The sequence below is a fragment of the Pagrus pagrus genome (genome assembly GCF_965226575.1).
Source record: "Pagrus pagrus genome assembly, chromosome: 14".
Classification (NCBI taxonomy): Eukaryota; Metazoa; Chordata; class Actinopteri; order Spariformes; family Sparidae; genus Pagrus; species Pagrus pagrus.
Window position 1 is genome coordinate 9,468,983 of NC_140198.1, and position 18,101 is coordinate 9,487,083.

An 18,101-nucleotide genomic window follows, 5' to 3' on the forward strand; every position below is an offset into this window, starting at 1 on the left:
TGATTTTGGTTAATTAACACCCAACTATTGAACACCCACAGCAGTGAATCTCCGTAATACAACGGCCCATCAGGAATTTGTTGGTCAACAAAGGGTTTTTTGCAATTACAGTGATTAGACATACACACTATGCGTGCGCACACACATTTCCACACACACACGCCAGCTGGAACGGACACAGCCGGCCGGCCGCTCAGACTGTGACATGTCGGATCGATGCCGACGGCCCTCCGACCTTCCTCCCAACCCAGTCTCCCAACACCTCCTTTGACTGACAGCTCCCATCACTCTGGGTCTAATGTTCCCAGAGCACACACGCATGGATGAATGCGTGCGGACATACACACACACCCACAGGGAATGAAGGATCTCACATGTAAAATATACTCAGAACTAAAACAAGCTAGAAAAAAAAACGCCTATTTTTAAAGAATTACTTTTTAACTGAAAAAGGCCTTTATGCTTCTTTAATTACTTTCAAATGAAGGTCCTTGTTATAAGCCATAATTAATTATAGCCCAACAGATAGATCAGTTGGCTGATATTAATGGCTGATGACCTCTATGTTGTCTGATATGCGCTGGTATGAAAACTTTTCTCTTCAGAGATTGTTATGCAGAAAAAGGTAGGCTCTATATTTAAATTAGAAGATTAATAAGACTATATAAACTGTTAATTAGCACATTATAAATCATTTATTAGCCTTAATAAGGAATTGTTCTCACTTTAGGTCCAGAACTTGAAAAAAAGCATTGTTAACTGCTAAATAAAGTATGTATTAATTTTAATAAAGTAACCAAAAGATAGAGATAGAAAAAGGTTTTAACAATGACATTGACGCTCTTAGAAATAATTATAAGAAACTCATAAGGCTTTTATTAACATTCTAAAGTGTCTATAAACAGTAAACAAGTGCTCATAAATGTGTTTGTGATGCTATTAATGCTTATAAGGACTTGTAAGTGCCTTATTACCTGTTAACTTAAAGACCTTAAACATTACCTTTTTTTGTTTACTTCCACATGAATGTACCATTTAGACTCAGTATCAGCACTTGATCAAAACATTTTCTTGTTCTTGCCAGCCCCGATTCTACGATCTTCCATTTCACCCGGTCACCTTGATATCGGGCCAAACACTTGACATGCTGACATGCTGCTTTCCCGTGTTTGGCAGTGCCCGCGGTGTTAAAAGTTAAATGAAGATGTGGAGTGCACATTTCGCAGATACGCAAGCATACAGTTTGTGCCAGCAGATCTTACTATTGCTTTGGTTGTAGCATTGAAGTCTGGAAGTAAGCTTATTCCAGCTCACCCCATCCATTCAAGATGTCCCCTACAAGCAGACTATAGTGCCTGTATGATGCAACATATGTGGTTTACCATGGAGCTTTTAGATGTGGGTGCTTGGAGGATTTGTTTTTTGAGAAAGCCTTTGTCAAACATTATGTCATTACAGTTGGTTTTCTGAGTAAAAAAAAAAATGCACGAGTGGAGAATTACACTGAGTGATGTCTCACTCTGCATAGAAATGAAATGCATTAGTAAGATTACATAACAAGTGAGCAAAGGAGGGACTCCCTGAGGCAAGTGAAGCTTTCACTCCACAGTGTTATAAACTCTTGTTAATGTACTTCTTTTCCTTTGACAGTTACGCAATTACTTTTTTACAATTGCAAGTTACATCATTACAGCGTTTGAGAGCTTAGACATGGGAGATGTCATAGAATTAAGACTGAAATCTTAACCATGTATTGAAAAAGTTGGCAGTGAACATTATGACTCTGTGGCTAAGTTTGCGGAAGAAATAATAGAAAAGATATTGAAGATTTGTGGTGATTCAGATCCCTTAATCCTTGTTTTTCTGGGTTTTTATCAAAACTTTGAATTACCGGAAAATTTGTGCGCGATCGCTCTTTTGAACCTCCACAAGTTTGTCTGAACCCCATGTGTTCGGCTGTGTTTGCCAATTCTGGATTATAAAAAAAGTCAACAAGTTATCACAGACATGTATTTGCAGTGCTGTTGAATATTACTGCACCACAGGTTTCCTTCCACTTGACGCCCCGAAACAAATGTGCTACTCACACAGAACGCATTAAACAACCTGTGACCAACACATCCATCACATTAAACACTGCAAACAGCAGGCGGGTAGTTTCAAGAGCTTCTTCAGCTTAGTCGGCACAATAAAACATTTGCATTGTTCATGTCTGCAAATGGATACTTTAAATTTGCAGGTTTCATATGCATCATATCGACATTACTACAATATGTGCCATAGCACATTCAGATTACATGTAGGACCTGACTTTCTCATCAGGAGGTTCAGGCTCAGGTTACTTAATTAGTACCCGTGGGTAGATTTGGTTTGCAGTAAAGGACAAGGCATCCGTCCTGACACACATTTAACAACAAGACTGACAATAGACAAACATGATAATGTCCTCCTGGCTCCACTAATCAGAATGAACAATAAAAACTGTAAGCTAAAGGTAATTTTAAGGTCAGGTAAGATAAGGTAAAAGTCGATCAGGGATGGATAAAGGGGATGGTGGTGCAAAGATTTATTCTGGTGACTGGGTTGAGTTCTTCCACTGTACGGTGGCCCACCAGGCAAATGCGCTGCAATTAAAGAAAATGCATGCTAATAGACAAAACACAACTAAATACACAAACGCGCTGCAATACTCCAAAACACCACCATTAGCTAGATGTGTTTTCAGGATTTCTATATTTGCAAGTTTGTGTCAAAACACTCCTGTTGCAGCGCGTTTGTGTATTTGGTCGTGTTGTGTGTTGCGGCGCATTTACCCTTGTCGGTCACTGTACCACTGTGACTTTTCCTCCATCAATAAACAACTCAACTGCAAAATCTAAAGAAGATGCAAGGCTCAAAGCTGAATACAGCAGCATCAGTAAAATCTCTCCGTCACTGCCCGTCTCTGATACAAGGTGAAGTCCCAGTAAGGGCTCCCCTTACACAGTGGGACTTAGTGCAGCGCTGGCACATTGGTCTGTCCTACCAGTTCTGGCACATCAATACACTGACCGCACCACACACTTCATGCCAGAAGTTAAGATTCTTCAAGATAACTATTCCATATTCTAATGCACAGAGAGAGATAACTTGATCAGACGTGGCCACTTTGTTTTCTTGTTTTCTTTTTTCCTGCCCTCTGGGTGCATTATTTCTTGAAATCATGCCCAGTGGCTAGGAAACAGAGAAAATGAAGTGAGGCAGGTGGTGGAAGAGGAAAATAGTAGAGGAGGATAAGAAAGAGAGGGAATGAAAAGAGGACAGAAGAGGGAGATGAGAGGAGATACCAGGGGAGGGATGAAAAATATATTCTGTTTTTTCTGCATGTAGCCGGCTCAGTCTGCTTCATATGCCTGCAGCTAATCTCTCCCCGTCTCTGACCTTGAGCGCTTACCTCAGGACATTCATAACTTGTGCCAACTCAACACAGTGAGAGAGACAGGAAGAGAGAGAGAGAGAGAGAGATTGGGCACAGCGCTGACCCAAGCACATCTCCAGAGGAAATCACCCCCACCCAAGAGGGAGTTTACGCTGCCAAAAGCATTAACTTCCAACTATTTTTTTTTTTTTTTTTTTGTCCAACACAGCATGCAATCAAGCAAGAAAGCAAGCTCTGGCATTGTTTGTCTGATGAGTCTGTACGCTGCACTCCTCTGCTCACCTCCTCTGCTGTTTTCCTTCTCTACCTCCTCTCTACTCCACATATCCTCCCTTCTTTCTGCGCCATGCTGTCCTTCCACATCCCCTCCTTTTTTTTGGACTGTGCTTTTGGCCTTTTTTCTCATTCATTCCCACCGTGGGAGGATTTAGTTTTGTTTCCCTTCAAATTAGTAATTAAAAGACAGCCATTGATTTTGCAAGAGGAGCTTTCAAAAAGATGTGGGATTAAAATGGGCGAAAGGGGAAGCAAGCGAGGAGAGGATAGAAAAGTGGGACAAGAGGGTAAATGAGGGGGAAAAAATCTAAAATTTCATTTGAGAGTCCGCTCTGATGCGGCAGCTCCCTTAATCTGCAGCATGGGAATAATAAATAAAGTAACCTTAAGCTTGAAATTTAATTTCATGTATTTTGTAGGTGCCTTAGACCAAAAGAACAACTGCTGAACCTGAAATAACAATAAATACATTTTAAAAAGGGGTTTGATTGGTAACGCTTCATAATAGGATCCTTGTAGTAAGCATTGGCTAATATGTAACTAGAATGGCCCTCAGTAGAGCGCATACCTCTGCCAAGACCCAAGGTCTTCATAAGTCCTTTATAAGATGCGTCATTACATTAATAACACTATGTAAGCCTTAATAATAGCATTATAAAGCATGTAAAAGAAACTTCTTAACAGACGTCTAAGAAGGTTAATAAAACCTTATGAGTTTCTTATAATTGTGTAGCATTACAAACACATTACCAAGCTTTTCTGTCGCTTTATTAAGATTGATATCTCCTTCTAATATCTGCATTTATTAGCAGTTAACTGTGCTTTTTGCAGCTACTGGACCAAAAGTGAGGACGCCTTGTTAAGGTCAGTAAATCCTTAATGAATGTCTTTAATATAAATGGTTTCCCCTCAATTTTTAAAAAGTAGACTACATGACCATGGCAGTTATTCATCATCTTCTGACTGACATCTCCTCTTCTCCGCCTTTCTGCTCCACAGAAAACCAGGGTGACTTCCTCTCAAACGTTGCAGAGTGGGAGTGCTTATCAAGAATTAATGACGCCTTCCAGACGGAAACTCAACATCCATACTTATCAGACATCGCAAAAGTACAATTCCTGGTGCTCCGAAAGCTTGGGCTTTCAAATTATGATGAACGGTTTGATGAAAATTACCTGACGAGTCATCTCGGATCAGCGCATTAGAGTTTGAATGAGCTGCTACAACCTTGAGGGAAAGACTTCCTCAGCCCCCAAACTGTGGCGAGGCGAACGTGAAGCTGCCAGGCTACGAGGGTCGTGCCTGTAAGAGCTGAAGCTTGGATCAGCGAGCAAACCACATTTTCCTTTTAGCGGCTTCACGGGATGAGATGACGCGGATGGAGGCTTGTGAGTGTTCCTCGGTGGACGACACCTCAACCCAGAGCTCTCTCTAATGGGTGATGGCAGCAGCTTTTCTATACATGTTTAAGTAATGGAGGTTCAGTCAAAGTCACTCAGACAGAAATGTAAGACGGTCTTTGAATTTGAAGTTTGAATTCAAAAAGTAGCAAAATGTAATTTCCTAAAGAACCTTCCAGACTTCGTTGATACACAACATTTGAATTTGTACTCTGTAAAGCATGGGTAGCTTACCAGAAGTTGACGAGGAAAGGATGTTCGAGGTTCTGCATGATCTGCAGCTCTTTCAAGACGTTCCTCACTTCGTTCCGCTCCACGCATTTGAGCTTGTTCATGTACTTCATGGCGTACATCTTCTTAGTGTCCTTCTTCTGTACAATGCAGACCTGGTGAGATCACAGAAGGGTTAATTCCCTAATTTTGATCACTGCTGTGACACTTTTTTCACACTGTGCATTTTGGTCTAAAACCTCAGTACTTTCAAGTGAGAGGGTACTCTGATTGATCAGCCAGCGACAGTTAACTGCTGTCATTCATTCTATAAAGGCCGATCAGGAGAGCTGATTAGATGATTTTGCCAGAAATGTGTCATGGTTTTGGTTTTTGGTTAGTTATTTCCTGTTTTATTTTGTAATCATATCCTCTTGTGTCTTGTCGTCTCTTTCTACTTCCTGCTCACCTGTGTTCCTAGTGTTCTGTTTCCCACCTGTGTTCCTGTGCCCGAATTCCCCCCACACCCGTCTCACATCAGTCTCGTTAGCACTGCCCTGTTTCTTTCCACCTACACCTCATCCCCTTGTTAGTTTAGTTTAGTTTTTCCCCTCACTCACTGTTTTTTTTAGTGAAAATCAACATTGTGATGCAAAAATAATCATTACCACTAGTCATGAATCACATCATCCGTCAATACGATCACAAAATGATGAACCTACTAGATGATAATCACGTAAAGAAACAACATTTTGTTTGGTGATCAACATTGGTGGATACTGCTTATTGCAATTGTTCAATGGCCCCAAAAATCCCGATCAGAGCACCCTTACTTTCAAGGATGTTAGAAGTGACTCATATTTTGCATTGTGCAGACTTTAAACACCTAACACATCATCCAATATGATAAACATCATGATAATATATAATAGACATCACCATTCCTCTTGTCAAAAATTATACAATGTGTAAAAGTGTAGCCGGAAAGTATTGAGATGTGTCATACCTCCATGTTTTATCCAATATTACCATTTGTTAGTTATGTAGTTATGTATTTTCGTCTGACACATTGAAAAACTCATGAAAAATGATGCAACACAGAGTGTTTACCCTCACTCATCTATGTTTGTGTCAAGTGATATTTCTTCTGACTCATGGACACATGCGGTGTTATAGTGCAATAACCAGAAAATGTTGCCCGGCAAAGAAGGATGGAAGGAAACTTCAGGATTTCTCTTCAGTCTCTGTGATCACTAATCTAATCCCCTCTTAAGACATTAAACTTTTCACACCAGCGTGTTTAGTACTTTAGAGTTGGGAAACATCGTGTTAGCATTCATTTGAACTGCTAGTGTGCGTCAGTGGGGACATTTCTTTCAAAATGGCATAAAAATGCTTTTAAACAGCACTCGGTGTTCTTGCACCAGTGGAAATAAACACTCTGATGCGCTGCAGCAAAACGCTGAACACAACACCTGGTGCAATCTGGGCAGCTGTCCCTGTGTGTGTACATCAAACTGTACGTGATTACCCCCTTCTGACGATTTGTCTGAGAATAGACACTGTTTTCAATATGCAGCGGTGTAATACCACATATTTATTTGTAGTTGTGCTTGTCTGTGCAACACGAGTCAATAAGCCAGTGATTACTGCTATCTAAGAGAGTGATCTGTGGACCAGCTGGCACGGTTAATCAGCCAAACCCTGATCGCATCACTCCTCCCATTGAACAGCTTGCCATCTACAGTGATTAGACTTCTTATCTGTTGTTGGACAGAGTGTGTGGACCCTTTGTACGTATGTGCACGGGAGCGCACATGTGTGACGCTATATGGGCTTACATGTTCAGTAAGCGCTGATGTGAAAGACGGCTTAACGGCAAGAGGAAACATGACTGCTTTCACCTCAGATTTGTTTCCCGCGGGGCTGTTGGTTGAACTTGAGAAAATTAAACCGGAAGGCTTTACCACACTAAAGCATCATATAGTACTGACAGAGAGGGGACGTGGTCTATCATTTGTAAAATGGTGCAACCGATATCCACATGCCTTTGTGCCTCAAAACAACTAGTTGATCACTAAAACAAATAATCTCCTGCTTTTTTCAGAATTGATTAATCATCATTTTTCAAGCAGAAGTGCTTAACTTTCCCTGTTTCCAGCTTCTACATTGTGAGGCTGCTGTTTACTGTCAGATGTGATAGTAAAATCAATAATGTTTTAGTCAGATAGACCAAGCAGTTTTATGATAATATCTCTTTGGCCTTTCGGAAACTGTGATGGGCAGTTTTCACTGTTTTCTGACATTTTTCAGGTCAAGTAAATAATCTAAAAGATACACAAATGACACATAATTGGCCTTTGTGTGCCTGTCTTTTCTCTGGTGCGTCATGTTTGACGTCACGATCGTACCAGAAAAACATGAAACAGTAGAAATCTTGCTAGATCTGAGTAGATGATCTTTTACTTCAGTCTCTCTTTCAAACTTGTTCTGTTTGAACAGAGATGGATGGAAAACTATTTATGCGCCGGCGTCCGGAGCTTTTTCTGTCACAGCGTTGTGCCCGTTAAGGTGTGAAAATTAGCGTGTCAACTGAGGTGTCGTGTTTCCATCACTGCCAATCAGAGCCGGAGCTGATAAATACCCATGACTACTAATGTTGATTGTACCTCTTCTCTTCCATTTCCTTGAGAGGGTTATTACAGTGAATTTCATATGTTCCTTGTTGCAAGCCTTTTGACTTATTTGTTTATTTCCTATTTCCTTTTTGCTTTGATACTAGTTCCCCTTTGGGTTTAACAGATTGATGTACCGTGAAGCTGAAACGTACCAGAACACTGTTTCCCACTTTACTCATTTCTGAGTAAATATGGATTCATCTTTTATTTCTCTCCGGTTTGAAAAGAAAAAACTTTGGCAACACGGACTTACTTTTCCAAAGCTTCCTTTTCCTATTGCTCTCAGGATCTGGAAGTGGTCGAAATTTACTGCGAGAAAGAAGAGCAGAAATTCTTGGTTAATAAATATTACACACAGAACAGAAATTTAAACCTCAAATCTGTTTTTTTTTTTTTTCATTTCTCCTTCTGTCTTTAAATAGGGCAAATGACTTTACAAGATCAACACTACATACATATACATATTTTGCTGCAGTTTAAACATTTGGAAATGTATGGACTCCAGCATAGGCTGGGGGATGTGGGCTCTTTTGCAATACACAATATATATTGCACAAGGGTTTTCTTATGAAAAAATAGACTTTTAACACAGTAATCTTAGATTGGTTTACACAATGTGCCATTGGACCACAGGAGTCATGGTTGCTCCAAATGGCCCCCATTCACCAGGACTGTATTTATGATCAATATGTTATTTTCACTGACCCCAAACTTTTGAGTGGTAGTGTAGCTCGATATTTATACATTTCCTCAAAAGCACTTCATATGACTTCCTGGGACTGGGTGACACATTTTTTTGCCAACCACTCAATATCAATTTAGCTACAATATCATAGTAATGACTATTGGTACTTTCACAAAATATTAACACAGTAAGATTTTTGATAAATACTAATCAGTAATGTGCACATAACGACTGAGTGGGTAAAGGTATTAGAACAAGTAGAACAGTCTGGTACTGTATGCAGCCTTTAAAACCAGGAAAAGACAACACTTATCACATATCACAATATAATAGATATCAATAGATAGATATCAAAAATCTACGACAATATACCGTATAAATATAACGCCCGCGTCTTCCCTAGCCCTACTGTAAATGCTAACGAAGAGAAGTAAGAACATATGCTCAATAATAAAATGTGTTCTAGGCAGCTACAAACTTCAATAGAAATAACATGACACTTCTGAAAAGAAAACAAGGTCACAGAATCATTTCAGATGGAAACACATGAATACTAAGTATCGGTACAGTTACAGTAGGTTCACTGTAAGGTTTGCGTTGAGCTCGTTGGAACAAAGCAGACAGTCAAGCTGAAGCAGATAGAGGCCTTCAGGGCAGCCACAGGTCAGTGACGTAAGAAAGTCGAGATCTGAAATAAGCTTCGGCACAAAGACGTCTTTTAATGTCAGTTGCATGTTTTTCCACCGAACAAAGGACAGATTTTAAGCACTCCCTCTGTTTGTCCTCGCAGTCTTTGTGTCACTCTCTCCTCTACATGCACACACACACACACACACACACACACACACATCCCAGACCAGAGCTTAGCTCCCTATCTCACTCTCCATCTATCAGCAACATTTATCGCCAATTGGAACCGGATGGGGCTGTTTGTTTCTTGCCTCCATGACAACAAGGACAGACGGTTTCCCCTCTCTGCCGTTTCCCCGAGGACAGAACAGCTGCTGCCCACTCTCTGCACTCCTGTGACCACACACACACGCAGATGCACACACTTATATTCATGATGCATTCATAGTCTTTCGCCAAAATGTATCCACTCGTATACTGGACGTAAAGTGTTGACTGAAAACATCACCTGCTTCCCTTCCAACAGTACGCACACATATAGACGCACACACACACACACTTTAATTCTGCCTGCAGTCACTAGATCTATTGGATTTGACAGTTAATGTTATGCTCTGTTAGTCACGAATCACTGGCACTTCCTCCTCTCACACTATCTGTGTTGGAGTGTTTACACAACCTACTCTGATAGGGACCATATGAAGCCTTTATAGTGTGCGCGCACACACACACACACACCACATACATGCACAGACTTACAGATGGCACTGTATGTAATTAACATACACACAAACACACACTCCAGATCAACATGGTCATTTTCCTGCTGAGCTACTGATGGGTTTTTCAGAGAGACAGCTGTGGTCGTGGATGAGAGGGGAAGAGGTAGACGCAGAGGCAGAGGGAGGGGCTGAGATGGAGGCTGTCATATTTTACCAGCAGAACTCTGAATGGTTTAATGTGCTGTATTAAATGATGGACACATGAGTAACAGAGCGTGTAATGATTGAAATCTGCACACGCGTGGAATTGACACATTGATGGTCTTTCCACAGCTTAAACTAACCGAGGAAATCATCTGCTCGTCAAATGGAATTTGACTGGCACATGCAAATCAGTTTGGATTGAAGTAATCACACTCGTTCAGTTCGCGCAGCCTCTCGTGCACTCTGCATGACTGTACTGTAATGTGTGACTTTCTCTGTTTGTCTGTCAGAAGTTGTCTCATCATCACACATGTCCACACTGAGCCAACAGAAATTTGAAATGCTCGCCATTTCTGGCCCAACATCCACACTAGAGGCTCTCGTATACTGAAAAACTGACAGACGGGTGGTACTGCAGGTAAACCTCCGTAGAGAAGTCCACGCTGTCTCGTGCGACATGTGCAAATGATGAAATTTATGTTATGCAGATCCTCACAGCTGATCACACAAGAAAATAAGCCTGAAACTGAAAGCTGCAAGTTGTAGAATATAAGAGAAAAATTGAGCTTTTGAAAAATTTAGGGCTGACAGAAAAGCTTCAGAGTTTCGACCCTTGCTGTGGTAATCAATGTCCGAAATTAGTATTCAAAGGAAGGAGATGTTGAGTCAGCTGCTTCGAAAAAGAGGCAAAAAAACTGATAAAGAGAGCAAAAAATGGAGCTCCACAAAACCTGTACACAAGCTTGAGCCTCCACACTTGCAACTTTTCTAAACTCGCTCGCACGTGGAGTGGACATTTTTTCGACTTTTGAGGTCGGGAAATTTTCCCTAATCCCTTTGTCTCTTATTAAGCTGCATTTACATGGAGACTAGTATTGTGATTATAATTGGTTTAAAAGCCCAAACAGGATAAAAATGCTCCATATAATCACCTCAATCAGAGGTGGGCCCAAAGAGATAAAATATCCGAGGAAGAGGAACACATGAAACACCAGACACTAATTATCCCATCCCATGTAAACAGTTGACCAGAAATCTTTTATCTGAATGATTTCAATCAGAATGAAGAAATAATGTCCATGTAAACAGAGGTACTGTTAGAATAATAGCAAAGTATATAGGGAAATAATGAGTGCAAGCAAGTTTGATATGTTGTGCACATCTGCATTATTTTATATTTAGAAAAGATATTTTCACATTGTCAACAAATCCAATGAAATGCCCAAAACCAACAATGTGACTGTGTCTCTCAATAATTTCCAACTCTCCTACCGTCTGTTGCATTCAGCCCCGAGCACGTTCATTCCCACTGACAACTTGAATCTTTAAAACAGCACAGAAATAGATCTTTGGTGGGCTCAGAGGAGTAACTAGAGCTTTGGTTTGGGACTACTTTAAGCGGTGGATTAATACACATTTGGTGCTTTGAGTGAGTATTTCCGGCAGCAGGATGGCGTCTGTGGGACTGAGTCAAAAATAAACAACACTAACTTGTGTTCTGACACCTTATAGGTTAATGTTAATTTGTTCATATCAGCTGTGAAATCAGTGCAGATCGGGTTGGGTCTGCATGTCTCGGTTCTGCATTGGACTGAGTAACAGCTTTAAAATAACAGACAGGTCCGGTTCGGTTCTGGGTAGCATATTTCGGTGGCACAAATTATGACCCATGAAGACTGCTTATGTGGTTTTCTCCTCACAAAGCTCCCCAACAGGAAAACAGTGATTTGATTTACGTGGCACTCAATGCAGCAATGTGCTTAGCTGGCTAACAGGTGGCTTTTATGAACCTCAATCAAATCAGTTCTTCATAGTCATTAAGCTGTCTAACAACAGAAACTGAAAAATATGTAAATCAAGCACTAACAAATCAAGAGTTCAGCTGTATCGGGACACAGTATACAGTAGATGATTAAAGACAGCATCGGGGAGCTAAACAGAGTTTAAGCAGCTGTAACTCAACAGACCAACCAAGACGTGTCTGTCTCACTCAGATTCAACTGTGACGCACAGTTTTGTTTATTAGGACAAAGAAGAAGAGATTAAGCCATCGTCCCGTAGGTGAAAATGGTGTTTGTAATTGTGAACATACAGTACTGCCCCCCCCCCCCGCCTTCCTCCTAATCCCACCCCTCACACTCAGACCTGTAAATCACTTAAGGACCCACCGGCGTGGGAACATCAACAGTCACGCTGTTGCTTTGACGACTGGACCCATGGGTCCATGTGCCACTGAAATGTGAATAAAAGCATTATCAGCAGTAAACAGAGCCTGTCCATTAACCAGAGGCTGCCGGCTGCACACAGTGGAAAACGTATGTCGCACACAGGGGGCACATGTGGTGCACGCATCATTCTCAGGGGAGATAAACATGTCTTGACAGAGTTCACCTTGACGCACAGTACACACCTTGCTGTAAATCAAGTAATATGGGTTGAGTATGAATGACAAAATATGTCTTTGCTCTGAAGCCAGCAAGGAAAACAGTTTATTCTCTTCTCTCGCTATTCAATTGCCAGAATCTGATTGTATTTTCTTTTTTATTTATTTTAAGCAAATTTACAATAGAGACTACAAAATAAAATAAAATTCAATTAAAATGTAGCCAGAACTTTTTACATTGCTGCCGTCTGGCAAAAGAAACAAAAGTATCCGTTGCCGTAACTCCAGAACAGCTTCTTTCCTCAGGCTGTGAGACTCCTGAACTCATCCTCAACCCTCCACCATAAAAATATCTTCTTGTGTAGAATAAAGGGATTACAACTTGCATTTCTGCTGATGCTTTTGATGTAAAATATCTATTGTTTTGTATCTGTATCTTAATTTAGCCTATTTTTAAATACATTTACAAAAAATCTAGAAAATCAACAGAAATGTGTATAAAAATTGCACAAATTAATATGTAGCTCTTACTGTTGATGCAGCAGTTTACAATATGCCACAATAGTCTGTTCACCTTGCTGCTGTCTGGTAAAAGATACAGAAGTATCCGCTGCCGTACCACCAGACTACAGAGCAGCGTCTTTCCGCAGGCTGAGACTCATGAACTCATCCTCAATACTCGACCATGAAATAATATCATCAAAATGTAGCTACAACTGTTGCCACAGCAGTTTACAACATGCCACAACCATTTGCTGCCTCCTGGCAAAAGATACAGAAGTATCCGCTGCCGTGCCACCAGACTACAGAGCAGACTCCTGAACTCATCCCCAACAACACTCCACCTTTTAAACGCACAGTGCTTTATTTCTGCCGCATATGTATGTGAGTTGATCTTAACATGACGTGAAAAATGAAAACTTGCCCGTTTCTCTCAGTTTCACCAGCCTGTGGATGGTCTTTCTAAGTTGTTTTATGCTGCTGGACTCAGGTCAGATTTAACATTCACATAAACTAATGGCACCATTCAACACAACACAGAGGTTGCACAGAGCCCCTTTAAAGAGCTCAAGGACGACCATTTTTGTACACAAATGAAAATGTTCTCCATAACTTTACCAACAGCTATATTTAAAACTGTCGAGGTATTTTTTTGGCTGCAAAGAAACTGCAGATGAAAAGGCCCTCAGCGCATTTATGTACACTGACAGTATATCTTTTGAAATGTCAGCATTTATTAATGCTCACCGTCAAATTAACAGACAAACATAAACTCCAACCTCGGCGGTCAATATTACCTTGAAGCAACCTTTAGCGTCCCTGAAGTGTAAAAGTGAAAACTCAATTTGCATCTTTATTGCTTCTCAGAGGGAGCGAGCGTATGATGCACACTCAACATGCAGTGAACCCAGCCTGGCAAAAATCCTCCAAAAATCAAAAGGAGAATCCTGCCTGTGTCTGACGTGAGTTTCATCAGCGTGGGGATTACTTTTGTTTCCAGCGAGCGGGGCTTTTCTCTAGTTCAAAAACGACGTGTCTCTGTTTATTATTCCCGTGCCCTCGGTGAAATCGCCCACGCTGTTTTGTGAGGGAGAAAGTCAGGAAAGGTGCACTCTTGCATTAACTCGGAGTGTGGAGACGCTCTGTTATGAGTGACATTTCCAGAACAGCACGCTTGATGACTAAGCAGCGAGGTTAACCATGAATAATGATTTCCTCTTTGATAGGGAGTGCCTCCAGTGAAACAGAGAAAGCCTCAGATACGGATTTCATTAGGGCGTGCGGTAGTAATTTGACACGGAAAAAATATTTTACTTTGCCACACAGAAATGATTTACTAAGGCTGGGCATTATATTGATGTTATATGGTATCATGATATGAAACTTTGGGTTTTTTTTTAATCATTATAACAGGTTAGTAAGGCTTAAAGGAACTTGTTGTTCAAGTGTTGTCCTTTCCAGGGTTTAAAGGCTGCATTGCAGTCAAGTGATGCCTTTACCCCCTCAGTCTTTAGATCCACATTACTGATGGTTATTTATCAAAAATCTAATTGTGTTAATATTTAGTGAAAGTCCCGATAGTCATCCTCACTATGCTGTTGGATGTCGATATCAAGGTATTCGGTAGAATATATTGGGATATTTCATTCTGTCGCCCAGTCCAAGCATTTATGAAGTGACTTAAAAAGGACATTTAAAAAAAATCAAGATGTATACTTACTGTATCATGTATGCTGCCCTACAAAGGCTAACTGCAGTAACTACGCAGACTTTAAAACTGAGAAAAATAGCTTAAAAGTTTTTGCACTGTCTGTCAAATGCGTTAGGTAGAACAGAGTTGACGCTCTGTACAGTAATCACAGGCCTCTTCTTGTTTTCTTCTAATTTCATTCATTACATCACATCTATATTAAAGTGTTTTAATGTTTGCTTTTTAAAAGTTGAATAGATGAGTAGTTAAGGTAAATTTTAGCAATCCTCAAGTGATATGTTGTGAGGTTTAATCTATTAAGATGGATTGATACGATAAGTGTCATTGTAAAATTTATGTAAACCCATTTTTAGAAGGATACGCTCTCATACGATACTATAATCTAGTCCCTGTCTTAATAGACAGCTGTCACAAACCATCGTCACAGAGGCCATCGTTCATAAAAACAAAGGCAGAGCGTAGTCACCACATTAACTGATGTTTGTCTTTGTTTACATACAGAAGCTTTTTTCTTTAAGATTTGTCACAAGATAAGAGACCTAAAAAAGTTTAATTTCAGTCATAAGTCAATTTTGACCAAAATTGTACTTACTTCGTCTATGTATGGCAGTATAGCGTGAAAATATAGCCTAAAATATGATGAAATACCTATCTTACCAGATATACAAATAAAATAAAGTTAAGATAATTCATGGAATTAAAAGCTGTTAGATGGTTCAGCTGAAAAAAACAAATAATCCAGTTTGCTACTTTATAAAAATTGACAAAAGTAAAACATCATCCATACAGAGTGAGGGAAAAACCTGGGAAAGCCACTTCCCTTCTGACTCAACCACTGACTCATGTAATGCTGACTTATTTGAAGTCCTTGGGGTGAAGCCAGGGTGGAATTAATTTCAGGGACTGACTCAGATCAATAAATTCACATTGTATTATCTACTCATGCCACAAAGAAATACATTTAGACAGAGAGCTTAGCCAATCACACTAATAACTCCCTGTCGATGCTGTCCTTGATGACGATCGGTCTGAAAGAGCTGAAGACAAAAGTCTCAGTTTGGAATAATGATGCACATGAAGCCAACGTTTGAGTGAGTGGATGTCCGGAAGAGTTCGATGAAAATCTTCAAACTCTTTTCTGTGGCTGGTAGCAGATCTAATTAGCATTACATCAATCCGACCATTAACTGTGAGGGGATTTAATTTGGGCATGCAGAAGGAAGAAGTTAACCCGTTGATGAGGCTGCAGAAAACAGCCTGGACATCTCAGGATCAGGCAGGTGAATCCTGCTCACAACTTTTTTTCTTTTCCCCTCCTTCCCTGTTCATCCTTCCCCGATCTGAGCCACAAAAGTAGAGAAAGAAAGAAAAGACAAAAAACATCCTGGATGTTTCATTACTCACCATCGTCTGTGTCATCAGTGACCGGAGCCTTGCTGGACTGTCCGAGCCCCATGGCTGCTCCTCTTACTGATTCTCCTCTTCTGCTCTCCCCTCAGCTCCTCTAAGCATCGACCGGCCTCTCCCTCTGAGACGCACTCATAGCCTGGTCAACACTAACCCCTCTCTGTCACACACGCGCACACACACACACTTAGTCTCACGTGCTGGACTGCTCAACCCTGACACACACATACGCAGCAGCTGGTTTGCTTTTGCTGACTTGAACAGGTCCCGTCTTCCTTGACACAACCACACATCATCACACACACAGTGGAGGGCTTGGGGGGAACACTGAAAGGCACTGAAGCGCTGACACACACACAAACACACACACACAGGCGGTATCACTACAGCGTAAGTTCCCTGTCTGTTTTTCGCTGCCGTTTAGATGAGCGCAGGCAGAGGGACGACTCTTGCCAGCCAGCAGGAGGAGGAGGAGGGTGGGTGATGCGTCTGTGGCTGTGACCCTCTGTTGACTGAGAGTCTAACCTGTGAGGGGAGGCAGGAAAACATGACACCACCGGCAGAGTGAGGGAAGGAGGGAAGGAGGGACAGAGAGAGGGAGGGAGGGAGGGAAAAGTAGAGAGGTAGAGCCATGAGACATGAACAGCTCTTACATCTATAGATCAATTTAAAGATAGACACAGTTAATTTAGATTTTTAGACACTGAAAGGAAAAAAAACGACCAAACTTTTCCCTCCTCTCAGCTCCCTCTCCATGTGTCATCTATCAATTATTCAATTTTTATACCTTCATCAGAAAGTCGTCCCAGTGGAGCATCGTCTACGGTGCATTTGTGATGAATGGTACGGTCCATTTTCCCATTAACAGAACTAAATAGGAGGTTTTTGATTTATGGTTTGCTGGCGTTGTGCTCTGTAAATGGAATCCCTCAGTCTGCCCTCTGGAGGACACGAGATTTCCTGGATTACCACGGTTTGTTTAAGTAGTAGACGAAGAAAACTGAATCTCCGCTGCAAATAACGATTATTTTTCACTGTCAATTATTTTCTCGATTAATATATTAGCCTTGTGTCTGTAAAATGGCAGAAAATGGTGAAAGATGTGAATAATATTTTTGAAAAAGTCCAATTGATGCTCTCAAATGTCTTCTGTTGTGCACAACCCACAGATCTTCACTGTGCTGAATTGGAAAGGGAGGTTGTGCTTCAACAGTCTTGATTCTTTCTGTCCGTATTTCTGCCTGTTTTCTGAAAGCTTAGAGATATGGGCCAACAGTGCAGTACCTCTGGTAGTCGTGGGGGGGCAGTGTAGCAGTGTCGCCAATAATTCAAATGAGACGCGCCCACAGGACAAGAGCGAGAAGTTTAAAATAATGGTGGAACTTTTTGAGGAGAGGTTATGCGAGTTGGTGGGAAGTTTTAAGATGTTACTTCACCCAGGTACAGAGACCGATTTGACCCTGAGCAGCGCCCTCTAGTGGTTGTTTTGCTGACAGTGACGGTTATATTGTTTGATATGGACATTTCTATTACTGCACATAAAGGAAGCATGAATGAGCCTTTAGACGAGTGATGGACGCAAAAATCTGATGAGCAAATTCCAAAAATCGTGAACAGGTAGCACATCTGAAATCTAGGGGGACAAATACTCACTTTTCACTTGTTTATCTGGCTCACATCACAATAGTTAAACACTAACGTGTTTTGGCACTGAGCCTCCTTCAGAGCGTTTGAAATATACAGGTTATGATCAGCAATAATCACAAGAGCAGAGTTAGAGCACAGCAGGGAGTTGGACCCAGTTATTTGGGAACCAATTTCCTTTCTCATCCCACAGATCTAGATACAGGGACCAGTCATGAGTAGATAGCTAAAT

The 18,101-nt window shown here is 40.9% G+C and overlaps 1 protein-coding gene across 3 annotated transcripts in view; it reads right to left on the reverse strand.

Moving 5' to 3' along the window:
- Nucleotides 1-18,101, reverse strand: part of stk32a (serine/threonine kinase 32A) — an 81,250-nt gene that overhangs the window by 61,304 nt on the left and 1,845 nt on the right. For all 3 annotated transcript variants that reach the window (XM_084372923.1, XM_084372924.1, XM_084372922.1), the window contains exons 2-4: nucleotides 16,223-16,750; nucleotides 8,236-8,291; nucleotides 5,329-5,480 (exon numbers count right to left, since the gene is read on the reverse strand). In XM_084372923.1, the coding sequence (XP_084229049.1) occupies nucleotides 5,329-5,480; nucleotides 8,236-8,291; nucleotides 16,223-16,274 (260 nt within the window). In that variant the 5' untranslated portion in view covers nucleotides 16,275-16,750. The remainder of the gene's footprint in view (nucleotides 1-5,328; nucleotides 5,481-8,235; nucleotides 8,292-16,222; nucleotides 16,751-18,101) is intronic.